The sequence below is a fragment of the Lynx canadensis genome, chromosome C2, assembly GCF_007474595.2.
Source record: "Lynx canadensis isolate LIC74 chromosome C2, mLynCan4.pri.v2, whole genome shotgun sequence".
In the NCBI taxonomy this organism is placed as follows: Eukaryota; Metazoa; Chordata; class Mammalia; order Carnivora; family Felidae; genus Lynx; species Lynx canadensis.
Window position 1 is genome coordinate 58,423,470 of NC_044311.2, and position 27,507 is coordinate 58,450,976.

At 33.9% G+C, this 27,507-nt stretch overlaps 1 protein-coding gene across 1 annotated transcript in view; it reads right to left on the reverse strand.

Moving 5' to 3' along the window:
• SI (sucrase-isomaltase) overlaps positions 1 to 27,507 on the reverse strand; it is a 102,059-nt gene that overhangs the window by 13,001 nt on the left and 61,551 nt on the right. The window contains exons 31-40 of the mRNA XM_030329639.1: positions 27,306 to 27,431; positions 25,655 to 25,783; positions 24,811 to 24,921; positions 22,821 to 22,883; positions 17,986 to 18,102; positions 12,534 to 12,621; positions 11,204 to 11,342; positions 3,982 to 4,115; positions 2,318 to 2,352; positions 2,117 to 2,233 (exon numbers count right to left, since the gene is read on the reverse strand). Of these exons, the coding sequence (XP_030185499.1) occupies positions 2,117 to 2,233; positions 2,318 to 2,352; positions 3,982 to 4,115; positions 11,204 to 11,342; positions 12,534 to 12,621; positions 17,986 to 18,102; positions 22,821 to 22,883; positions 24,811 to 24,921; positions 25,655 to 25,783; positions 27,306 to 27,431 (1,059 nt within the window). The remainder of the gene's footprint in view (positions 1 to 2,116; positions 2,234 to 2,317; positions 2,353 to 3,981; positions 4,116 to 11,203; positions 11,343 to 12,533; positions 12,622 to 17,985; positions 18,103 to 22,820; positions 22,884 to 24,810; positions 24,922 to 25,654; positions 25,784 to 27,305; positions 27,432 to 27,507) is intronic.

Sequence of the window (27,507 nt, forward strand, 5' to 3'; positions counted from 1 at the left end):
TGCACTTACTGGTCAAAAAATAATAGTGAAGGCGATTAGCATTTTATATTTTAATGTGTGCTGGGGAACAAACAAGGCTGCCACATAACTCTAGGGGGCAATATGTTTATGTTTTTCAACAGACAGAGAGGGTCCTTAAGAGCTGGCCATATCTATGAAGATTCCAACTTTTTTAGATTTCAGTAAGCTTGATGTAGATTAATGAGCTTTAGATTAGAAAGCTTGAATGATGACTGGGTGTTTGTATATGTAAAAATGTTAGAAGAGGCAAAACCTTGAAAGTAAAAAGGTCCAAGAATTAAGCTATAAGATTCTATCCTTACTAGTTCCAAAGTCAAGTAAGAAAGACGCAAAGATCCTATCTGTTGCTTGCTGACTTAACTGATGTTATTTCAGTTTTAACAAGCTGATATACAAGCATTTAAGTCTAAACTATACATTAAAAAAAAGTTAATGTTTATTTATTTTTGAAGGTGAGACAGAGCATTAGTGGGGGGGAGGGACAGAGAGTGAGTTGGAGACACGGAATCTGAAGCAGGCTCCAGGCTCCAGGATGCGAGCGGTCAGCACAGAGCCCGACATGGGGCTCAAACTCGCAAGCGGTGAGATCATGACCTGAGCTGAAGTCGGGTGGTTAACCGACTGAGCCACCCAGATGCCCCTAAACTATGAATTCTAAATTTAATTGTACTACCTCAAAATTAAACTTAAGTTGAGCTTTCTGTTCTGCAGATTTGTATTGAGAAACACTTCTTCAGTCTCTTCCTCCTCCTCTATTTCATCTTCTCCAAAATTCCATCTTGGAGTCTTTCACTGACTCCCTCTGTCTGAAATTCTCCCTGCCCCCCATATCCTTATATTGCTTTGGTTTTTGTGCCTCACTAAAGTCTCCACTCTAATGCTTAAGTCACTTTATCCAAGAGGGACCTTCATAGGTACCACTTCTAAAACAGAATCCCCCAAATTGCTGTCACTTTAGCTTGCACTATCTTTTCTTTATATGCATTTATTTATACCTGATTATACATATATACATACACACACACATAATTGCCTATTATCTCTATCCTGCCTACAATTTATGAATCATAGAGCAGGGACATTGTAAATATTAAATAGTGGCCTCCTAATAAATACTTATTGAATAAATCCCTGTCCAGGCTTTTGATTCATCCCACTCTTCCAATATTACAGCTTTCTAAATTGCATTACTGACAGCAAGTTTTCCTGTTAAAATATTCCTATTTCATCAAGTTATGTTGTTATTGCCCAACTTTCAAATTCTTCCAAAATGTGGTCCCATACTGCCTTCTATCCTTGTATAGATTTTTATTTTCTAAAATAAATCTCCTCTATTCTAACTAAAATTTCCCAGGAGGGACACAAAGATTTCACAGCACCTGATGAGATTCACCATTCAGTTACTGCTGCTAGAACCCATCCTTCAAAGAGCAGCTCTGTCTACAACTCTTCCACGAGTTACTTTTGATAATTCATCTTTCCCCTGCACTTCTTCACTAAAGTCAATATCACAAAATTAAGCTCTTAGATATTGCCTTTAATTGTTCATACTTTTCCATAATTTGTAATACTGTCACCCCTCTTATTCAAACATTTCCTTCAGACAATTTAGTAAAGTGCAGAATTGTGCCACCACACAAGAATTAGCTCTTAATTCCCTCTTCCTTTTTTTCTCAAATTTTCAACTCATTGTCTTAACATTTGCCTTTTAAATCTGCTCATTTTCATGCACTGATACTAGTATTTCCAAGGAGTTTTCATTTGTAATTTACTTTGAAGCTCATTTTTTTTTATTGTTCTGTCTCAGTTTGGAAGAAGTTACATACAGAAGCAGTTTTTTTTCCCCCTCCCTGGCTATTCTAAAAGTATATGGAACAGCAGTAAGTATGCCAGCTAACCAAGTTCTAAACCCTAAAGTAGAAAGGAGAGTAACCCAAATCAGAAAATTCTCAAAGTGATGGGCTCCGATGTCCTCAGTAAATGTAAAGAAGTTCATTCAAAGCAAGCGCTAGAAATCAGCCTGGCAGGAGGAGTTCTATTCAAAACTTCTAAGGTTAGGAGGAAAGGAATGAAAGCACATGCAGTCATTACATACCCTGGTAAACGCAATGTTGTGATTTCTTGAGTATGGGTAAAATGCTCCAAGTTGCATCCAGCGGGCACAGAGCTCATACTCTGAGTTGTTGAAGAAACCACAGATATCTGCACCAGTCTAAAATATATTGTTACATTTAATTTCAATGTTTTTTTCTTAAAATTTATAAGTTATCAAGATAAAAGAAATACAGTTACTTACATATGAGATTCCAAAGAGACTAAATTCCATCATACCTAAAAAAAATCAGGAAAAATTTAGAAAGATACTACATCATATATTTTGATATTTGATGATTTGATTTGTTAAGATGTTCCATTTCTAATAACCTCTAATCTAATGAAACATTTTTCAGATTTTTAATACACCTATCATTTCCTCTTAAAATATTCATGCTGTTATAATGTTAATGATGTAAAAATAAGACACTATGCTTCTTTGTCACTTTCAAGATGGTATATTTAGAGCACAAAATAGGTATAAATACATTATAGCATGAGAATAAAATGGCGGTGTTTCTGTCTCAGTTTGGAAGAAGTTACGGAAGCAGTTTCATTTTTAATATTAATTTTATTTTTTTAATTTTATTTGTTTATTTATTTATTTTGAGAGAGAGAGAGAGAGAGAGAGAGAGAGAGAGAGAGAGACCATCCATGAGAAGGGGAGGGACAGAGAGAGAGAGGGAGGGAGAGAATCTCAAGCAGCCTCTGCACTGTCAGCGCAGAGCTCAACGTCAGGCTCAAAGTTGGGACCTGTGAGATCACGACCTGAGCTGGAACCAAGAGTTGGCCATTTAATCAACTGAGCCACCCAGGCACCACCTTGGTTTCAGTTTTTAAAACTGGGGTGCCTGGGTGCCTCAGTCAGTTAAGCATCCAACTTCGGCTCAGGTCATGATCTCACTGTGAATTCAAGCCTCATGTTGGGCTCTGTGCTGACAGTTCAGAGCCTGGAGCCTGCTTCAGATTATGTGTCTTCCTCTCTCTCTGTCCCTTCCCCACTCATGCTCTTTCTCTAAAAAATAAACATAATACATTAAAAAATAAATAAAAAGCAGTCAGGCTAGTAATTTCGTTCAGAAAGGAGGAAAAGTAGAGCTATAAGCTAGAGGTACAGGAGTGATCTGTTTGGTTGCTATGTAGATGATGATTTAGAAAATAATATAATATAATATAATATAATATAATATAATATAATATAATATAATATAAAAGGCTATCTATGTAATTATTTAACCATAGGCCTCATTATTTGGAAAAAAACAAACAAATAAGAATTATCCTCATTAAATACAATCCTCTGAGATCACTTCAATAAAACAGGATTCATGTGATATCCCAGCTCTTCTTTTAAAGTAGTAACATTGTTTCCTTGAATCCTAATATAAACGTAAAGTAATTTTAAGACTAGATCTGAAATGAAAAGTATCAATTTCCCCTTTAAAACGGTAATATCTTATTTACCTAACAATTGTCAAAACACTCTTTCAAAATTTGGTTAGAAATGTTTCATTCTTTAGCATCTATGAGTGATTCTTATTCCCTAGAATCTAGAATTTCGACCCATTTCTATTCTTAGCTCCACATGTTATTTTCCCAGCTCCAGCCCTTTTCCTGGGGAACTGAGACCAAAAGGGATGAAATTACTATCTCAAAATAAACTATTTGGATATTATTAGTTTCTAGAAAGCATCCCAGCTCCTACTTTCTGGCACACTACATTTTCATGATGCTATTTGCCATAAAATATGATGTGAAAAGCATGTTTCTGAGAAGGACTTATAAGTTATATAAACTATTACCAGAAAAAGTGAATACTTAACAGAAAACGCAAAGGAGTAATGATAAAGATGGTGACTCACATACCAATGATTGATTTGTCCAAATTGTCCCACTGTGCATAGTTGTCTCCAAGCCAGTGTCCTCCCCATTGTCCACCAGTAGGATATGTTGAACGAGAAATAACAATTCCTCTTTTGCCAGTTGTCTTCTGCAATGCACTAATATAGATGGAGAAGTATCTATGAGTTCTTACATGAGGTATTTTTCAGATATTTCTACTTATGAGCATTTCATTAAAAAGATGTGTTTTTTATGGTGTCTTTGTTATCTCTTATTACAACTAGCTTTATAAGTGAGTCTTCTTTCATTATACTATAAAATTCTCATAGACATAAAGGACATTTTTCTTCCCTTCCAACATTTATCAGACTGACATGCCTAAGTGGCCTTTATTTGTTCAATGAATACAAGTTAAGTCAACTATTGAAGTTATCAAATCAGGTAACTAATTATATCTTAAGTTTTCTGAATGAATTCATTTAATTCTACTTAAATATGTTCTCTTGAATACGCTCTAACTATTGATTGCTCCAACCCTTCTCAATTATAGCTTGTCAACACTTAATCTCCACATTACTCAACAGAGAATCTTTGCTATAGTATTCCCTGTTTTAGAGGGTAGATTAAAGGGAGTGAAATTTTGGGTGGTGAAAATAAAAGTAGTTGTTTTATTTCAAGCACAGAATCTATCCAAGCCATATCTCAAGAGAATGAATTTTACAAATTACATTATATTTCTTTTTGTTCTCTCCCCTCCTCAGTCTTGGAACAGTGACTTTAAATGATTTACTATTCATTTTAAAACACATTCTAGTGCTAAAAATAATATAATAATGCATTATTTTACATTATCTGCATCTTTCTCTCTCTCTGTGTGTGATACTATAAGAGCATCTAAGGTAGAAAAAAATATTCTACTATTATTTTATTTGAGAGAGAGTGAGCGAGGAAGAGGCAGCAGAGGGAGAGAGCAAGAGAATCTTAAGCAGATTCCACGTTCAGCCTGCAGCCTGATGAGGAACTGGATCCTACAACCCTGGGATCATGACCTGAGCAAAAATCAAGAGTCTGATGCTCAACCAACTGAGTCACCCAGATGCCCCGGAAAATTTTCCACTATTAATTGGAAGTAAAATGTTTATTTTTATATTGTTTGAAATCAACTGCATATGAATAGAACTATTTCAGGAAAAAATTCTTCAAATACCTAATTAGGCAGACTTTCCAATCATTTTCTTATTACAGCATGGATCACAGTGTTTGTACTGATGGCTTCATATATAAAGTTTCTTTAATGAGACCCTGAAATTCTTGATGTTAAATATAATGTCTTAATCTTCTTTGTACTTTTTACACCTAATACAGTCTTAGCATATAACAGTAACTCAAGAAGTTTTTGGATTAATGAATTTCTCCAATCAAAGTTACAGAAAACTGAAAGTGTTTTCAATGGACATATGATACATTGAACTATCTGTTAATAATAAACACCATATTGTATTTGCTAACTTAAAATTTCCTACTTGTATGTATGTCCATCTTTAAAAAGATCAATAAGAAAATCATCTTCAGTGCTTAATATTCTATAATAAATATAAAGGATCAAGTCTATTTAGGTACATTAATATACTTAACATACATTACATATATTTGCTGACATTTCACAAGAAATGACTGATTACTGGGACACCTGGGTGGCTCAGTCAGTTAAGCAACTGACTCCTGATTTTGGCTCAGGTCATGATCTCATGGTTCTTGAGTTTAAACCCTGTTTCAGGCTCTGTGCTGACAATGTGGAGACTGCCTGGGTTGGGATTCTCCATCTCTCTCTCTCTCTCTCTCTCTCTCTCTCTCTCTCTCTCTCTCTCTGCCCCTCCCCCGTGGGCTCTCTCTCAAAATACATAAACTTAAAAAAAATGAATGATTATTGATGTAGAGAATAAAATATCATATGATCAATCTAAAAATATATGTGAAACATATATTCTAATTTTAATTAATTTGAAAACAAAATTGATTTCATTTAACTAATAAAAAAATTATCTAAAGGGATAGAACTATCCCCAATTTTTAACATTCAAGAAATATATATTCTTTCTTTTTTTTAAATTTTTTTATTTTTTTTTTAATTTTTTTTTTCAACGTTTATTTATTTTTGGGACAGAGAGAGACAGAGCATGAACGGGGGTGGGGCAGAGAGAGAGGGAGACACAGAATCGGAAACAGGCTCCAGGCTCTGAGCCATCAGCCCAGAGCCCGACGCGGGGCTCAAACTCACGGACTGCGAGATCGTGACCTGGCTGAAGTCGGACGCTTAACCGACTGCGCCACCCAGGCGCCCCAAGAAATATATATTCTTAAAGAATTTTTTTTCTGCTGTATGTCTTACTTTTGCAAAAATTATTTACTTAGGCTTTAAATCAATAACTGAACATATGCCTTATTAGATATCTGACTGAGAAAAATTCTGCATTAGGTATTTTTATAATAATTTTCTAAGAAAGAGTTAACTTCTTACATTAGAAGAATCTTCTCTGTAACCCTTCAATGAATTGAGAACAAAACTTTGGGAAATACTTGCTGCCACTAAATATATAATTTAAAATCCCATCACTATAAATATTTTCCAAATATTTTTGACATGTTCTAATTTTAAAAATGGTTTAGTCATAATGAATTTAGCTCAATTTTAAGAAACATTTTTCACCTGTAGGACAGTTTGTCCTTTGTTACCGCTTGATTTTGAAAAATTTAGCTAATACAAAGGATTGCAATGTTGTGTTATGGAAGTATTTTTATTGTATGTTTTTAGTCACCTACATGAGCACTTTTTTGAAAAGGATTTAAAAACTTCTAAATATATCTTAAGTTACTGGGAAAAAATCTTTCTTAAAAAATGAGTTTTAGTATTTATATTATATTATTACATTATATTACATTATATTGTATAGAATATATAATTAAGCCTTCTTAAAAATGATTTTTAATATATATTATATACAATATATGTATATACCCATACATATATTGTATATACATGTAATAGATATGATATATATTACAAAAGTGGATAATGTGAAAGGAAAATATTAAATTGAAACTTTTAAATATATTTTAAATCTTCAAAATGAATATATTTATTTTCACCATGGGTACTAAAGATAATAATTTGAAATTATTCAATTGGCTATTGTTTTTAATTACTGATGAAATCAATTGATAACTATACTCCAGATACTTCTGTCTCTGGGTGGCATTAAATTATTTTAGAATATTGACCAGTGTTGCTTAGAGTAAATAAAGTTATTGCAGGAGTATTTTTCTCAATATTTATTTAAACAAATTCATTGAAAACTAAAGATATTTTATTGAATTACTTTATAGAAAGCAAATAATTCAGTATTATATATTTAATATCCATTAGAAATAGTAATGTACCCATTTCTGAAATATTTCCATTGTTTTTGAGTGTATAATAAAATTTAAATTTGAAATTTCCGTAATTGAGAAGATAATGTGAAGGGCTAAACCATGGAAATAGCTTTATGGATTCAGATCTCAATTTTTTTTTTAAGTTTATTTATTTACTTTGAGAGGGAGAGAGCCTGCATGAATTGGGGAGGGGCAGAGAGAGAGAATTCCAAGCAGGCTCCACACTGTCAGTGAGCCTTGGGGCTTGAACCATGAGATCTGGTATCGTGACCCAAGCTGAAATTAAGAGCTCAGACTACTGAGCCACCCAGGTGTCCCAGATCTCAATTTTTTTAAATAAGCATTGACACCAGCTACATCAATGTTCAGCTCAGCCATATTAATCAGAAATTAATGTCTAAGAGACATATGTCCAGTATCTATTCCAATGACTAATAGCTAATTAACAGAAACTTACAGTTGTAAACAAGAAAATGTCAAAATTATTGGAAGGGCAAGCTATATTGTGTTTGTTTTTATCTACCAAACTTATTTTTTGTTAAAAAAAATTTACAAGAGGCCACTTCCTATAGTACATAATCCTCCCAAAAAAGCACCTTTATTTTTCCAGTTAGATACATTAAACATAGAAAGAAGTAGAATATGATGTTTTAATTTGCCATTTAACCCAGTCTATAGAAATACCTAAAAAAATAACTTGCAATTATTTTTACTCCATTCTAAATTATGATTACAAAAATCTGTGGCATTTATTTAAAAATTGTATCTTTAACACCATCTGAATTTCCAAAAGGAGACACAAGATTTTGATTTTTCTGTATCCTTTCTAATGAAAAAAAATGTAGTAATCTCTAACATCATTCCAGGTATTTATTGAAGTTGAAAATATGAAATATATAGTCATATAATCATTGAATAATTCTCTCAAATTCGAACACACACTTTGAGGTAGTTTTTAAAGTGTATTTATTTATACATTTGAAGCATAGACTTTGCTTGTTTCAGTGCAAGATTGAATTTTAAATAATAAGGGAGATCTATTGAAGACTGAAAGTTTTTGTATGGCATTTACATATGAAACTTTTCATTTGCAACTGGTAGCCAAGGCCTTCCTCTAAAACCGTTTACAATTTCTCAAGCTGATTATTTATCTTCTGTTTCTGAATCCCCTCATTGTATTCTTTCCTTGCTTTGCTTGTTTGTGACATGTTTAGTGAAGAGCACAGTAGCAAGAACTAGTTGAATGTCAAAAGACACAAAATGAATCAAAAAAGGAAACAATAAAATGCTACAGTCTGGATAACATAAAGAAACACATTATGTTTTTAATCCTTTCACTCTCCTCCAATGGTAAATAAAAAGTCTTTACTATCCATCCTTTGCTTCAGTGTAAATATAATTTACTTATAGCATCCTTTTACATTTGTCAAGGTCTTTAAAAATTTGACTATATTTAATCTCTAAAATTTCTGAAGGAGAGTTCAATATTTTTCTTCTAATATTACTGCAAAAAATAAATATTAAGAAAGTATCTAAAACATATGAAAAGTCTATGGGTATGTGTAAACTGGGTATGGGTATATTTAACTCAACATTTAAAATTTATTAATCTGCTTAATTTAAATAACAAATGAAACATTTACTGAAAATTTTATGAACTAACACTTTAAAGAAATGTATAATGTCTTTATTTTTTTTTAAATTTTTTTTAACATTTATTTATTATTGAGAGACAAAGAGACACAGAGCATGAGCAGGGGAGGGGTAGAGAGAAGGGGAGACATAGAATCTGAAGTAGGCTCCAGGCTCTGAGCTGTCAGCACAGAGCCCGACGCGGGGCTCGAACTCACAAACTGTGAGATCATGGCCTGAGCCAAAGTCGGTCGGTCACTCAACCGACTGAGCCACCCAGGCGCCCCAAGAAATGTATAATGTCTTTAAATCACAAAATGTTCTTTGGAAGATTGTATTGATCTCTTCCTCATAATGTTTGCTATTTAAGAGTAAAATGTATTTTCAATATCCCTAATTACCTTTGAATATCAACTATTTAAAAATTTACCTGCATGTCTCTAAATTTACTAAGCATCTTCCAGTGTGTTAGGAACCATAAAACGTGTTCCCAAGTTCAATTCACTACCTCAGTGAATAATTTTTTTTTCAATTTCCCTTAAACTACATAGTTTGATCTAAAAAATGTGTAAGTTTTGCCAACAGGATTATCAGTGAATTCTCAATATTTTTGTTCTTTTTAATATCTTCACTTTATGATAAAATGAGGTCAGCTGAAGATTAAAAAGTGAGGATAAATGTGCTCCAAAATTATGTTCCAGTAAGGTTAATCTAAAGAAGCATTTGTTCCAATAAAAAAGCATCATAGGGGCTCCTGGGTGGCTCAGTCAGTTAAGTGTGTGACTTTGGGTCAGGTCATGATTTCACAGCTCATGAGTTCGGGCCCCACATCAGGCTCTGTGCTGACAGCTCAGAGCCTGGAGTCTGCTTGGGACTCTGTGTCTCCCTCTCTCTCTGCCTCTCCTCCACTCACAGTCTGTCTCTCTGCCTCTCCAACAATGAATAAAAACATTAAAAAAATTTTTAAAAAAGCATTGTAAAGACCAATTTGTTTATTACTCTTAAAAATGGCATTTCCTAGTCTTTCTACATGATTTTAGTGTCACTACATTGGAATTTGGTGAACAAATATGTGGTAATTCATTCATGTAATAATCATTACAAAAAGTCTTATTGGACAGTGCTAATAAAGACTTGATATTCAAAGGATGGTTTGTGTTCCATTATCACCGGCCTCACATAAAAGTTTGTTTAATGTGGACATTAAATAAAGTTCACTTATACATATTCTAATTTGGTAATGTTGGACTTAACTGATTTACCCTAACTTATTTATTTATTTATTTATTTATTTATTTATTTATTTATTTTTAATGTTTATCTTTATTTTTGAGACAGAAAGGGACAGAGCATGAGCGGGGGAGAGGCAGAGAGAGAGGGAGACACAGACTCCGAAGCAGGCTCCAGGCTCTGAGCTGTCAGCGCAGAGCCCAACACCGGGCTTGAACTCGTCAACTGTGAGCTCCTGACCTGAGCAGAAGTCGGACGCTCAACGGACTGAGCCACCCAGGTGCCCCATGATTTACCCTATCTTTAATGCCTTAATTAATGACATCAAACTATACATTATTTACTCATTTATACATTCACAACTATTTATTGCATACCAATTATTTGTTAGGCACTGCCACTATGAGCTAGGAAAGATCAAAATAACATTGTTCAGGATACCTTTTGGAATAGGATGAAAATTTAAAGCAATGATAAATGATACATTTGAAGAGAGAAAGAGAGAGACAGAGAGACAGAGAGAGACACACATAATAATTATTTTTTTAAAATTTCTTTTAATGTTTATTTTTGAGAGAGAGAGAGAGAGAGAGAGAGAGAGAGAGAGAGAGGCCCCCTGAGCATGAGGGGGGGGGGCAAAGAGAGAGGAGACACAGAATTGGAAGCAGGCTCCAGGCTCTGAGCTGTCAGCACAGAGTCCAATGATGGGCTCAAACCCACAAATTGGGAGATCATGACCTGAGCCAAAGTCTGATGCCCAACCAACTGAGCCACCCAGGTGCCCTGAGACACATAATAATTCTAAGTGTCATAAAGGACCAAGTAAGTTACAGAGAACATTGGGTAAGAAATTGCTACTAGAAAAGGTCAGCAGGGAAGAACTCTGAAAGTAGGGAACATTAATCTAAAAGGTAATAAAGAGTCAAAAAAGATAATTATGAACACCGCTTACTCATAAGTAGGTTTCATTTGTGACCATCCATATAGATTGTGAACATCATAATGCAAAACGGATGATCCATCACTAAGAATCTGTTCAGTTTCCATACACATAGTTCTGAAATGTAATCCATTTGTTCTTTTTGTGATTTCTGGGGAGAACCAATGGGAAAATATTAATATATTATAAATTACCCTATATTTGAATGTCTAAATAATAACTATATATTCTTTTGGCAAAAAATATTAACCATTGTTTTAAAATAATATTGTTTTCTAATCATTTGTACACTTTGTCTCTGCTAATTAAAGTGAAAAATAATCTGTAATTATAGCTGCACTTATACCTGTAACTGAAAAAATTTGTGAAAAAATTTACTGTATTCAGCAACACAAATATTATGAATTAACATGAATTAATAAAACCCTGAAAGATAAGCGTACTCCTAAATGCCTACAATATTTTATGCACTCAGATGAGACATATTGATTAAATAGATTTTGATAAAACATCCATTCAGTAACATGAAGCCCTGGGGTTAAGAACCAGGCAATGCAATAACAACATTATTCTTTGATACACTTTTTCTCAGCTAATGATACATTTTTTCAGAGTTTTGCCATCACTTTATTTTTATTTTTAATTTTTTTAATTTTTTTTTCAACGTTTATTTATTTTTGGGACAGAGAGAGACAGAGCATGAACAGGGGAGGGGTAGAGAGAGAGGGAGACACAGAATCGGAAACAGGCTCCAGGCTCTGAGCCATCAGCCCAGAGCCTGACGCGGGGCTCGAACTCACGGACCGCGAGATCGTGACCTGGCTGAAGTCGGACGCTTAACCGACTGCGCCACCCAGGCGCCCCATTGCCATCACTTTAGATATCAAAAGTTTATGAAGTTTACTGCCTACATAAGAGTATGAGGATGAATACTGAGCAACTGGATCCTTCTCTCCTGGGTCAGGGACAACCAAAGAAGTACTGTTAGTATTGTTTCATTTTTTCCTAATAAAGAAAAATTTAGAAATAAGTCTTTTAAAAGTGTTTTTTTTTAATCTTGAGGAATACTGACAATTTTCAAATCTGGGAAGGTTCTTAAGAAAATCACAGTAACAATTTCAAACATGCATAAGAATGTGTACATATAAATAAAATATGTTTCTTGATTTTTCTTTTCAAAATAATGTTAAATAGTATTGGGAATGGGTTGAGGTGTGATGTGAGTCAATGTGTAGATGGGTAGTGTGAATTGGGAATGTGAATCCAGTTCCCTACATCATAAAGTATATAAACCCGATTAATAAATAGCAATAACATCAAAAGTGTAGCAACAAAATAATACCTGGGACATAAGGTGGATAATTTAACTCTTTATTTCTGCATTGATTAGTAACTGTTCCATGTACAAAACTGGATGGTTCATTCATATCCTAAAAAAAGAGAGAAAAGTAAACAAAAAATAAAGTAGAGCATATATTCTTAAAGGAACTAATTCAGAAAACCAATAAATTAAAGCAGCATATTTGAGTAACGGCACATTTACCGTTCTAAAGCAAAAATATAAGACATCTCAATACTAAAGAGTTAGTTTAGCTCAGTGTTTCTGTTTTACATTTCATGACTTCTTTGTAAAACATAAAATGTCCTACTCTTCTCTGTACATATAATACACATAAAAAGTGAATTGTTTTCTAGACATAAAATTATAGTAGTGTATATTCTCCCATGTCCTCTCCTCTCCTGCCCCAGTACCTTCTATCAATTGCTTTTGAAAAACAAAACAAAACAAAACAAAACAAAACAAAACAATGGTTTGTGGCTTTAAAACCACAGAGTATAGTTTATACACACAGAAAACGTTATTTGTTTGTTTATTTATTTATTTATTTATTTATTTATTTATTTAATGTTTCAAGTATAGAATTTAGTGATTCATGACTTACATACGACACCCAGTGCTCATCACAAACAGTGCCCTTCCTATAACCCATCACCTATCACCTATCCCCTAGCCAACCTCCTCTTCAACAACTCTCCATTTGTTCTCATAGTTAAGAGTGTGTTTCATTGTTTTCTTCTCTCTTAATCTTTTCCCCACTATGTTCAATTAGATGGAGTTTTATGTACAGTGATATAGGTGTTTGGCATATTATTTCTGCTCTAGTCTTTATTATTTTTTTTCTGCTGGCCTTAGGCTTCATTTGTTCTTCTTTTTCTAGTTCCTTTAGGTGTAAGGTTAGGCCATTTTTATGATTTTTCTTGCTTCTTGAGGTAGGCACTTATTGCTATATTCTTCCTTCTTATGACCATTTTTGCTGCACCCCAAAGGTTTTGGACTGTCATGTTTTCATCTTCATTTGTTTCCATGTTTTTTTTAAATTTCTTATTTAATTTCCTGGTTGGCCCATTCGTTATTTAGTTGGATGTTCTTTATCCTCCATGTACTTGTGGTCTTTCCAAATTTTTTCTTGTGGTTAACTTCAGGTTTCTTAGCGTTGTGGTCTAAAAATATGCATGGTACAATCTCGATCTTTTTGTACTCGTTGAGGCCTGATTTGTAACCTACTATGTGATCTATTCTGGAGAATGTTCCATGGATACTCAAAAAGAATGTGTATTTTGCTGATTTAGGATGAAAAGTTCTGAATGTATCTGTTAAGTTCATCTGGTCCAGTGTGTCATTAAAAGCCATTGTTCCCTTTTAGATTTTCTGCTTAGATGATCTGTCCATTGTTGTTAGTGGGGTATTAAAGTCCCCTACTATTACTGTATTGTTATCAATGAGTTTCCTCATGTTTGTTATTAATTGATTTATATATTAGGATACTTCAAGATGGGGGCATAAATATTTAAAATTGTTAGATTTTCTTGATGGATAGACCACTTTATTATGATATGGTGCCCTTTCTTCATCTCTTGTTACAGTCTTTGTTTTAAAATCTAGTTTGTCTGATATAAGTATGGTTACTCTCGCTTTCTTTTGACATCCATTAGTATGTTATTTTTTTTTTAATTTTTTTTCAACGTTTTATTTATTTTTGGGACAGACAGAGACAGAGCATGAACGGGGGAGGGGCAGAGAGAGAGGGAGACACAGAATCGGAAACAGGCTCCAGGCTCTGAGCCATCAGCCCAGAGCCCGATGCGGGGCTCGAACTCACAACCGCGAGATCGTGACCTGGCTGAAGTCGGACGCTTAACCGACTGCGCCACCCAGGCGCCCCCATTAGTATGTTAGATGGTTCTCCATCCCTTCACTTTCAATCTTCAGGTGTTTTAGGTCTAAACTTAATCTCTTGTAGGCAGCAATATAGATGGGTCTTGGTTTTGTATCCATTCTGATACCCTATGTCTTTTCATTGGAGTATTTAGTCCATTTATATTCAGAGTGATTATTGATAGACATGAATTTAGTGCCATTGCATTACCTGTAAAGTTGTTGTTTCTGGAGATTTCTCTGTTCCTCTCTAGTCTTTGTGCTTTTGGTCTTTCTTTCTCATTCAGTACCTTTAATATTTCTTTAAGGGCTTGTTTAGTGGTCATCAACTCCTTTAGTTTTTGTTTTTTTCCTAGGAAACTCTCTCTTTCCTTCTATTCTGAATGATAGCCTTGCTGGATAGAGTATTCTTGGTTGCATTTTTTTTTTCATTATGTATAGTAAATATAGGATGCCAATCTCTTCTGGCCTGCCTATTTTCTGTGGAGATATCTGCTAACCTTATTTGTCTTCCCTTTAAGTTAGGGACTTCTTTTGTCTTGCTGCTTTTAGTATTTTTTTTCTTATCTCTATATTTTGTAAATTTAACTACAATGTGTCTGAAGTTGGCCATCTTTTGTTGATTTTGATGGGAATTCTCTGTGCCTCCTCAATTTAGAAGTCTTTTTCCTTCCCCAGATCAGCTATACTGTCTCAAATAAATGTGCCCCTTTTCTCTCTCTCCTTCTTCTGAGATTCCTATAATACAAATTTATTATAGGATATGTGATTAATGGAGTCACTGAGTTCCCTAAGTTTACTTTTATGATCCAAGATTTTTCTTTTCCTCTTTTGTTCAGCTTCATTATTTTCCTATAATTCTATCATCTATATCACTTATTCATTCCTTTGCTTCTTCTTCCTTTTAGTCATTATATTCAGTTGGTTTTGAATTTTGTTTATTGTATTATTCATGTCAGCCCGATTAATGTTAAACTCTGTTATTTCTGTGGGAGGGTACCCCTGATGTCTTCTATGCTCAAGCCCAGCTTATGATTGTTGCTTCAAATTCTGGATCAGGCATATTACTTATATCTGTTTTGCTTAGATCCCTGGCTGTGTCTTTTTCTTGTTCTTTCTTTTGGGATGGATCCTTCATCTTGGCGTTTTGCATAAATCTCTGTTTTCTTCTTTGTAAGACAGCCTGTTATATTTATTGCTCCTGAGAGTAATGGCTTTATGAAGAAGAGATTATACAATGTCCAGGTCCTGGAACTTCCTGAAGTGTCTCCAGTGTGTTCTGCTAGCCCTCTGCTGCTGTGTTATGGCTGCTCTATCCCTGAGGTCAACCCTCTGCAGAGTTCTTGCCTGCAGTGGGGAGTGTTTGGACCTTGCCCAGAGTATGGTGAGTTTTAATTAGCTGTGCTCTGATATGCTTGTTAGAAGAAACCTTATGCTATTTCCACTAGAACTGAAGATTTGCAGAACTCAATGGCTAGGATACATGACACATGTGGGGGTTTGTGTTGGTCTTCTTGAGGAGGGCCCTGAAGCACTGATTCTTAGGTGCACTTGCCCTAGGAAAGCAGTATCATTAGAGTGTAGAGGGGGTGGAATTTGGTGTAAGGGGTATAGCCTGCCACTGTTGGCACTGTGCTGCATACTGAAGTTAATTCATTTTGAGGGGAAAGGTAGAGAAATGGTGCCACCAGCTACTTTGTCCTTGAAGAGGGAAGTTCATGCTTGCTGCTGTCAGGGAAGCCCTCTCAAAAGGGCAAATAATTTCCCCTCATGCATTCCAGGAATATTTCAGGTTGCTCTTTTCACACTGTCTGTGTCTGGTTGATTGCCTGCCTGGAGAAGTGTAGTGCATTTGGGGCTCTATTCCAGCCACACCAGCTGAGTTTTAAAACTTTAGGGATCTGGTGTGGTGTGGACCTGCTCTGGTCTTCAGGGGGAGGGTCTCGCCATGCTGGGGTTAATGCAGGTTTGACCCAGAAGGGCAGTCACACCAGAGTGTAGGATCATGGGATTTAGAACAAAGCATACTAAACAGCTAGTGTCCAGGTCAGTTGCCCTCAGAAGGTGTCTGAATCTATGTTAAGGAGTGGGAGAAAGAAACATTGCCCACCAGTTCTTTTATTCCCAGATAAGTAATGCCATCTTTCTCAAATGTGCTTCATAAAAAAGGGAACAGTCTTTCCCAGTGCATTTTAGGCAATTCTCAGATCACACCATCTTATCTACCTGCCTTCTCTCCAGGAGTAGGGCAGGGCCCTCAGGGATCTATCCCAGCCACACCATTGACCTCAAGAGTTCCAATCGTTGAGCCCCACTGGTTGCAAAAACTCATAAAAATTAGCCCCTCTCATTTTTCTAGTCAATGGTTTAGGGGAAGTGTTTTCCTTGTGCAATTCCCTGTGCACTCCTCTCTCTCTTGCCTTTCTCCAAGACCAGGATTCTCTCCTCTCCACCACACCTATAATCCTTTTATCTCCCTAACCACGACTTTGCAACTCCTACTTTCCATAATGTGGCCTCTTCTCTACCTCCACTTGTGCAGTTTGCTCTGTCAGTCCTCAGATTGATTTCTTGGGTATTCAGAATGATTTGATATTTATCTAGCTGTGTTCAAGGTATGAGGCAAGTCTAGGATCCTCCTACCACTCCATCTTACCTCCCTGCTCTCTTACTATCAACATTTTAAATTTACACCTAAAATTAGCAGATTGTTTGAAAGATAATTTTTGCTAAATTTGTAAGAGATTATGATTTTTTGTACCAAAGATGGACAGTTGTGTGAGATTTATTACTACACTGAATAAAAATAAAATAAATGTTTATAAACATTTGTGAATAGTTAGAAAGAGTTTATTTGATTCATTGGTGTAAGTAAAAATGTTCAGGAAATAGCATCTATATACATAAACTGTTAACACTGTATTTTAACTGTCCTTTATATATGGAAAGGACTTTCTTTTCTATGGAAAAATGAGTGGGCTAATTTTTTTAAGTTTATTTATTTTGAAAGAGAGAGAGAGAGAGAGAGAGAGAGAACACGAGCAATGGATGGGCAGAGAAGGAGAGAGAGAATCACAAGCAGGCTCCATGCAATTAGCATGGAGCCTGATGTGGGGCTTGAAATCACAAACTAAGATCGTGACCTGAACTGAAACCAAGAGTCAGACATTTAACTAAACAGAGCCACCCAGGTGCCTCAAAGTTTTATTTTTTTTAATGTTTATTTGTTTATTTATTTTTGAGAGAGAGGGAGGGAGAGAGAAAGAGACAGAGGGAGAGACAGAGAGCATAGAGGAAAGGCAGAGACAGAAGGGAAAAGAGAATCCCAAGAAGACTCCATGCTGTCAGCACAGAGCATGGCCCAGGGCTCGAACTCACAAACTGTGAGATAATGCCATGAGTCAAAATCAAGAGTCAGACACTTAACCAACTGAGTCACCCAGGCTGAATGGGCTGATTTTTATAAAAAAAATGCTTTGCTGATGTTATTGGAATCGAGTAATAATTTTGCTGAATCACTACACAATAAATTAAAACGATAACAACTTAAAATATAAATTGCTCAAAGTTTACTTACAATCCACAAGCCATCAAACTTCATCTGGTTATTGTAGAAATCTATAATTTCCTTTGCCCACCACTCTGCTGTGGAATTCCTGAAAAAATCTGGAAAAGCTACATGAGCTCTGGAAACCTGTAAAAACAAAATTCAGGCCTATATGTAGGAAGTCAAAACAGAGACCATGAGTGTCTAAGTCCAACATTTATCTGTCTGATTCACAAGTTGTGCACAAATGATAATGAAGGCAACCTGATCCTAACTTTAATTGCATTAACATATATTATTTCCCTCTACCACCCCAACAACAAAGAGTAAAAGAGAGAGAGAGAGAGATACATGGAGTGAGAAGGGAATAGCACTGGGGTCCTTATGGGGTCCTTTTTTTGAACTGTCAAAAAAAAAAGTTCACAACATAGAAATATATTTTCAGTGCTTCTTACAGTTTTAGGAAATTTTTTTCTTTGTGTCCTTAGAGACCTATACTGCATATTTACTTTTTTGGAGCATGATAGGTAAGAAAAAGGCTTTTGTTTAGCCAGTTTATCTGATAAAATTTTGTTTACCCATATTTCTGTCCTTCTAGGACCAGTAATATATAGCTTCACTACCCCAACTGTTTGTCTTTCTCTCTCACATCTAATCGTTCCGACCTAACCAGAAAAGAGGTGATTTACTCCTTTCCCTACCAAGAACATTCCCTACTTGTCAGCCTACCCATATAAATTCCAAGGTCAAAGTCTGTGCTAGCTGAGGACTGACCTTCTGCAAGTAAACCAATTTCCTGAAAAACATGGCATCACCTGCATGCTTTCCTGCCACACGTTAATAGTATGTAGTAACTGCCAGGATAGTCTTCTCTATGAATAGGGTATGGGATGGCACTGTGCATAGAGAAAATGCAAAGGGTAGGGAATATAGGGATTTATAAAACACACATATATATCATAGATACTTTTAGGACTGAAGGGAAATTCATTATATCATTATGATCAATAATTACTTTTACTCATAAGGAAAGAAGGCTCAGTAGGTATAGTCAACAAATATTTTTTATGTTAGGTCCCTAGAGTATAATGAAAAATAAGTAAGAAATTAATGTCATGTTTTGTTTAAGATCTATTTTGCTCTTTCCACAATTTATTCATTTTTCTGTTTGCTTTATTCTTTTAGGTGGCTGCTTTCATTCTTTTAATGCAAATCATTAATTACATCCAGAAATTTCATCGGTTATATGTGATCCAAGATTCTCTGTACTTTTTGTGTTAGATTATGCCAGTGATTATACATAAACCATTGTAAATTGAAGGGATTCCCACCCCCCAAATCTATATATAGAAGCCATGCCTTCCTATCTACTGTTGCTAATATTACCCAAGGTAATACCTACAATTGAGACTCTGATTTTTTCCTCAAGAATATTGTTTAGTAATTCTTTGGCTCAACTCTAGAAATAATCTGGTAAGTTTTAAAGTAAGAATCCTCCTCTAATTTTTCACACATGAACTTGTATGACTTAATGATTATAATTTAGCCTACCTAAAATATTGACTGCTCTTAGTGTCACTGATTTTTTCCTGTTGCCTTGATATGGTTTATTTCATTTATTTCTGCTCTAATTTGTTATTATTTACTTTCTTCTGCTAGTTTTAGGCTTAATTTGTTCTCTTCATAGTTCCTGGAGGTATAAAGTTAGGTTATTTATTTGATATCCTTCTTCTTTTATAATGTTGGTGTTTATCATTATAAACATCTCTCTTAGTACTATTTTTGCTGCATCCAATAAGTTTTAGTGTGTTGGATATTCATTTTTGTTTGTTTCAAAATATTTTCTAATTTCTCTTTTGATTTCTTCTTTGACCCACTCATTATGCAAAAATGTGTTGTTCTATTTGCACATATTTGTGAATTTTCTAATTTTCCTTTTGATATTGATTTTAGTTTCACTTCACTGTGGCCAAAAAACAAACTTGTTATGATTTAAACAGTTTTAAATTTGTTAAGATTTGTTTTGCAATTTAACATGGGATATATCCTGGCCAACATTCTATGTGCTACTGGATAGAATGTTCTGCTACAGTTGGGTAGAAGGTTCCGTAAGTGTCTGTTAAGTCCATATGGTCTATATATAGTGTTGTTTTTAAGCTCACTGTTTCTTTGTTGATTTTCTGTCTGCTTGTTCTATCCATTATTGAAGGAGAAGTATTAAAGTCTCCTACTATTATTGTATTACTGTGTACTTTTCCCTCAGTTCTGTCAATGTTGGTTTACATAGTCATCTGCTCTGATGTTGGGTGCATATATATTTATAATTGCCATATCTTCTTGATGAATTGAACCTGTTATAACTAATACTGTCTTTTTGGTATCCTGTGACAGTTTTTGACTTAAAGTGTATTTTTTTCTGATATAAGTATAGCCACCCTTGCTCTCTTTTGGTTGCCATTTATATAGAGTATCTTTTTTCATATCCTTTCACATCCCTATGTGTGTCCTTAAATCTAAACTACGTTTTTTGTAGACAGCACATACAAAATTGACAAATTGTTATCTAGACTAAGAAAAAAAAGAGAGAAAAGTCAAATAAGTAAAATCAGATATGGAAGATCAAACATTATAACTGATACTATAGAAACACAGCAACAAACAGGATAACAGAAAAAATTGGATAAATTCCTAGAATCCTACAACCTAGTAAAACTGAATCATGATGAAACAGAAATCTGAAAAGACCAATTACCTATAAGGAGATTGAATCAGTAGTAAAAAAAAAAACCTCCTAAAAAAAGGAGTACAGGACCAAATGACTACACTAGAGAAGTGGACCAAACATTTAAGGAAGAATTAATGCCAATCCTTCCAAATTTATCCCCAAAAAACTGAAGTGGAGAGAATACTTCCAAATTCATTTTAAAAGGTTCACATAACCTCCTAAAAAAGTCAAATATACCACAAGAAAAAGAAAAACTACACAATAATACCCCTCATGAATACAGATGCAAACATCCTCAATAAAATACTAGAGAACTACATGCAGCAGTATATTTTAAAAAGTGATACACCATGAAAAGGTGGAATTTATCCCAGTTATATAAGGATAGTTCAATATATGAAAATCAATTAATGTGGTCTACCACATTAACACAAAGAGGATAAAAAAATCACATGAACAAACAATGCAGAAAAAGTTGGCAAAATTCAACACCCTTTCATGATAAAAACTCTAAAAAAACGAAGAATAGAATAAAATATCTCAACATAATAAAGATCATATATTAAACATACCCAGCTAATATCATGCTCATTCAAAAAGACCTGAGTTTTTCACACAGGTGTGCGCACACACACACATACACACACACAGAACTAATAAACAAATAAAGTTTCCAGATGTAAAATCAACATGGAAAAATCAGTTGCATTGTATACACTAACAATTAACTATCAGAAAAGATAATTGGGAAAATAATCCAATTTACAACAGCAATAAAACGAATAAAATACTTAGGAATAAAATTAACTAAGGAGGTGGAACACTTGTGCATTGAAAACTACAACACATTGGTGAAAGATATTGAAGAAGACACAAACAAACAGAAATAAATCCCATGTTCATGGATTGGAAGAATTAATATTGTGAAAATGTCTGTACTACCCAAAGCAATCTATAGATTCAATGCAATCTATATCAAAATACCAATGACATCTTCCATAGAAATAGAAAAAAAAAATTCTACAATTCATTTGGAAATACAAATACTCTGAATAGCCAAAATAATCTTGATAAAGTAGAACAAAACTGGAGGCATCACATTTCCTGATTTCAAAATATACTCCAAACCCACAGTAATTAAAATAGAATGATACCAGCACAATAGACACACGGGCTAATGGCACAGAGTAGAGAGTATAGAAATCAATCCATACATATATAGTAAACTGATCACTGACAAGACTGCCAAAAGTGTGAAGAAAGGACAGTCTCTTCAACAAATGGTGCTGGGAAAACTGGATATACACATATGCAAAAGAATGAAATTGGACCCTTATCTTATAAAATCAGCACAAAATGGAGTAAAGACTTAAATGTAACACAAGAAACTGAGAAACTTCTAGTAGAAAACAAAGGGAAAAAGTTTCATGACATTGGCCATAGCAAAGATATTATGGATATGATGTCAAAAATACAGGCAACAAAAGCAAAAGTAAACACATGAATACATCAAACAAAAAAGTTTTTGCACAGCAAAGGAACAACAAAGTGAAAAGGCAACGTTCAAAATGAGAGAAAATATTTAAATGCTATATATCAGATAAAGTGTGAATCTCCAAAGTATATAAGAAATCCTATGACTCAATAGGAAAAAAAAAGAAAAGGAAAAGGAAAAGAAAAAAAGTAACCCAAACAACTTCTTAAAAAATGGGCAAAGGCTTGAATACACATTTCTCTAAAGAACACATGCAAATGGCCAACAGGTAGATGGAAAGATGCTCAAATTCACTTATCCTCAAGGAAATACAAAAGCTATAGTGAGATATCACCTCACACCTGTTAGGATGGCTATTATTCAAAAAACAAAGACAACAAGTTTGGGAAAGGATATGGAGAAACTGGAATGCTTGCGCACTATTGGTAGGAATGCAAAGTGGTACAGGCACTAAGGAAAACAGTATGGAGATTCCTCAAAAAATTAAAAATAGAACTACCATATGATTTAAATATGGTCTTGTATAGAGAATTTAAAAACAATCAATCTTCTTTTTTAAAGAAAATACTCAAATTGAATTATTGGTCAAATTGATCATTAAATCCAAGTGCTTTTACTTATGTACTCAACCATTGTAAAACTTACATTAACAGCTTCATCTTCAGTTAGATTTTCGTCTATTGTTACATTGGGCAAATCTGGCCAAACCTACAGAGAAGGAAGAAATGGGAAAATAGTTCAAAATAAATTCAGTATGGTATGACCATGCTGTAAATAGAGTATAATAGAGTTCTGGAGGCATATTATATACTCAAGTTCCCCAATTCAGTAATTCCTTTCATTGTTTTTTTCAGTTTGTGTTTTGGAAATGTACCATTTGCAAACTATTCCTAACTGCTATATTAATTTCCTCTTTAATATGGCAAATAGGAAAAGAATACAAACCTTTGTAAAAGGTAGTGGTTTTAAAAACAATGCATATGAAACGTCAAAAAAAAATTTTAAAAAGGGGGACACCTGGGTGGCTCAGCAGGTTAAACATCCGACTTTGGCTCAGGTCAGGATCTCACAGTTCACGGGTTTGAATCCTGCGTCAGATTCTGTGCTGACAGCTCAGAGCCTGGAGCCTGCTTCGGATTCTGTGTCTCCCCCTCACTCTTTGCCCCTCCCCCCTCACACTCTGTCTCTCTCACTCTCTCTCAAAAATAGATAAACATTAAACATTTTTTTAAATAAAAACAATGCATATAACCAAAGGTTCTAGTCAAGAAATAATATAAAGGCATATACTAAATTTAATTTAATGTATATTGAAACTGTTTCTACAATTATTCCAGTATTACATATAAATATATTTTTATTTAAAAGAAATTGAAAAACTAATGGATAATGCCATGTTGAGGCAAGTATCTTCTTAGTTTTCACAGTTAGTACTATATCCTCTTCTCTCTCTCCCCTTCCAAACCCTTACCCCCATCCCTGCTTCACCATCTACCAATGTTTTCCTCTACCCCAACCACAAACACACGAAACAGAGTCCAAATTTAATCATGCTGAAAGCTCTCTTTCTCTTTCAGAAAGTTTCATTTTAAAAAAATATAGATAATCCCCAAGGACTAATTACCTACAAGGGATTAGTTACTGATAGTGAGTAGTTCTTTTAAGGAATGGAACAGAAGATAGAAATCTGAGAAAATGTATAGACATGTAAACTGAGAAGAAGGTAGGAAGGAAAAAACCCGTTTCTATGGCTAATCTGCTATACTCTATACTTGTATGTTTCTTGAAATGTTATGATTTCTCATTAAGTTTATCGTAGGATTTTTCTATTTTATCTCATTATTTTGAAATATTTTCAGACTTACAGAAAAGCTGCAAAAATTCTACCTAGAGTTTTTCTATATCCTCACTTTGTTTCTCCTAATGTTAACATATTTATAACGTCTGTACAATTATCAAAACCTAGAAATCTACAGGCCATGTTGGAATTTCAGCACTTCTTTCACTAATGTGATATTTTTGGTCCAAGAGAGAAAAGAATTCCATACTACATTTCATTATGTCCCATATTATGGAATTTTGTTTGTATTTTTCTTTTTCATTTTAGTTATGATGAATGGATTTTTGTTTACTCTTTTATATATAAGTCAAATCAGGATTTTTCTATAATATATTAATATACCCAGGTCTGAATATTATTGCTTAAGTGAAACACAGTAAATTATATTCCTTAGTCAAGTCAGGAATATAAGTATAGCTTTTAAAAACATTGCCTCTTTTATTAATGAAAGAAGTACAAACATTTAAATGACTTGCAGTGTAGAATAATGAACAACCATCTTCTTAATAATTTTATAATAAAACACAAGACATTCTAAGAAATGCAATAAAAGACAATATAAAGATGAAACAAATAGTATTTAGATATATGAGCAATATAAATTCTTTCTGTTTCTAATAATTTGGGTCGAACTTAGAGTACATATTACTTTAATTATTAGCTACTAAATCATTACATTCTGTATTATATATCTCTCCTTCTGAATAAGTCTTTAACAGTTTTTTCTACTCAATAGAAATTTTCAATGAAATAACAGTTTTATACTTATTTTATTTCAAGATATCAATTCCATACCTTTGCCCAACAAATATCATTGGTGTTAGGCCATTTGACAAAAACATCTTTCTCCTGTCCTCTGTCAAATGCAGGGTAAGGCTTTGTTTCATTTCCCGAAATGGCTGGATCCTAATATTAAAATGAAATACAAACCAGGTAACTCTGGAATAAAAGTACAGCCACTTGGGTCACTGTTATGAGGCATAATTTTCCATGATTACGTTATCATTTACTGTGCTCTCACATAGACTGACTGACAGACTGACAGTATAAACTGCAGTGTTCCAGCTAGACTGTCCTCTAAATTCCTTAGAAGGAAACTTTAAGGACTTTTGAAAATGTATTGGCTATGATTTCAAGAAATATTACTAGCATTTTTTGTTTTGTTTTTATTCCTCCCAGTGGGTTTACTGGCTGCCTAGCTTGCTTCCTGTAAGATATTGATAAAATATTCTCCCCACTGAATCACTAACTTGAAGCCAAATTTTTAAACATGACAAGCATAAGAAGCAATCCCAGAAAATGATTTTAGAATTGTATAGAAATAGAAAATCCATCACAACTTTGTGATAGCTTCTATAAATTGAGGCCAGTTTGTAGCTTCAATGATTATTAGAAGACAGCTTGCCTTTGACTTCCAGATTCAGTCTTAGATCTCTAAGGATATACCAAAATGTGAAGATAGCCTGGTAGCAGCCCATGTAAATAAAAGTGTTAAAGGAAGAAAATATTAGATGGGGGAGTAGAGTTTAAAGTAATTGTCTTTCTATTTTGAAACACCCCCCACAACATCATTCTAGAAGAGAAATCTTAATAATATCAAGATAATAAGACCCAGATAAAATATAAAATATAAACTAACCAGGATAATAATGTATCTCATTCCCTCCTGTCTTATTTTGTCAACAAACTCAGGAAGATCACGGAAGTTTTCATCAATTGTAAAGTCTAGTTGTCTTTCCATGTAATCAATGTCTGTGTATTGAACATCCTAAAACATATGAAGATAGTGGTAGTGCAGTAAGAATCACAGGAATCAATGCATCACTTTCTATCATAGTTATAAAACTAATACCGATATGAAAGTTTAAATGCCTTTTCATGTAATACTAAAGAGAATTAATCAAGTAACACAAATAAAACTACTGTATTAAAGGTGCAAAATATTCCATGAATAAGTTCATATAAATGTACTGTTTTGTTAACAATTCATTTAACAACTTTGATTTCTAAAGAGTCTTTCACCTGAAAGACATATCCTTAGTTATGTAATTTTCAAAGAAAATAGAAAGACACAAGAGTAAAAGATTTATGAGGCTATGAAATTATGTTAAGTGGCAATTTGGAATTTTGTGCATTATATACAGAAAAAAGCATTGTTCCCTTTCTGGAAGCATAAAGCAAATAGGGGATAATTTCAAATAATTTTCATATTGCCAAAGGAGAAGAAATAATTATTTATTAAATCCGTCAATTATAGGATTCTTTTATTATCTATCAAAATCATTTTTAGAATTATAGCCCAAGCATAAATAAACAAAACACTGCTTACAAATACATATGTACAAACATGTTTAAACTAATAAATGCTTGGATTCTATCATGATATCTTCATTTTAGACCTAAAATAACAAATTTGTCAATTATTTTCTGTTACTAGTCATTAATTCAATTTCTTCTTCTAGGTGTTATAAAAAGTATGGCTGATATAGTACACAAAATAATGGAAAACCTCCCTTTTTATAAAAAAAATTCCATGTGCATATTTTTATATCATCTACCTATACATTAAATTTCCTCATAATAATGTATTCAGGAGCCATATACTTGATTCTACTGCATGTACCAATGTCTTATAATGAGACTTTTTTCATTTTTCTTAGATTAAGTTCTTATATACCAAGTATTCTAGATGTCACTGTTGAAGTGCTCCCAGAAGGACCCCCTAGGATTCCTTAATCTTGCTAAAAAATAAAATCACAGGGACTCTTATTTCTAGATACTCAGTAATATTTAGTTTCCTGAATATTGAGGGAAGAGGATATTTTGCAAGTGTTCAAATTCTAAGTTCCAACATTACAACTATCACCTATTGCAGGGCAAAAATCACTCAGTTTTATCTCCACTTTCTTCTCTGTAATTTGTCACATCAGTTGATGAAGTAGGTTTCTGTGAACTCTTATTCTCATATAAAGAAAATATGGGGAATACACCTGATTACTTATGGCACCCAAAGTTTATTGGAGAAAACCAAGTGCACAGTCACTTGTTTAGTACAACTCACAATCATGGAACTAGAAAGAAGGGGGGGAAAGGAATGTTATTATCCCTTTTCCTTCATCAATCTAATAAAAAACATTTTGTAAAAATCTCATGACCAATTCATTAGGTACTATGAAAAACTAAGCATTTATTATTGACAAATGCTTAAAATAATTTTAAAGTAGACATATTTATTTGTTTGCTTTTATAGATGACACATTTAACATTATTTTAAAAACTGATATACATACATAAGGGATCTGAGCGGCCACCATATCGTTATATACTTGCTGAACCTCTGAAGTATTTCTGTACCCATAACGACATAATTGAAATCCCAAAGCCCAGTAAGGTGGCATGACTGGTCGGCCAATTACCTTTGGGGAAAAAAACAACAACGTTATTTGTGAACTAAGAGAGTTACGATATATCACAGAGAAAACTTTGTGGTTT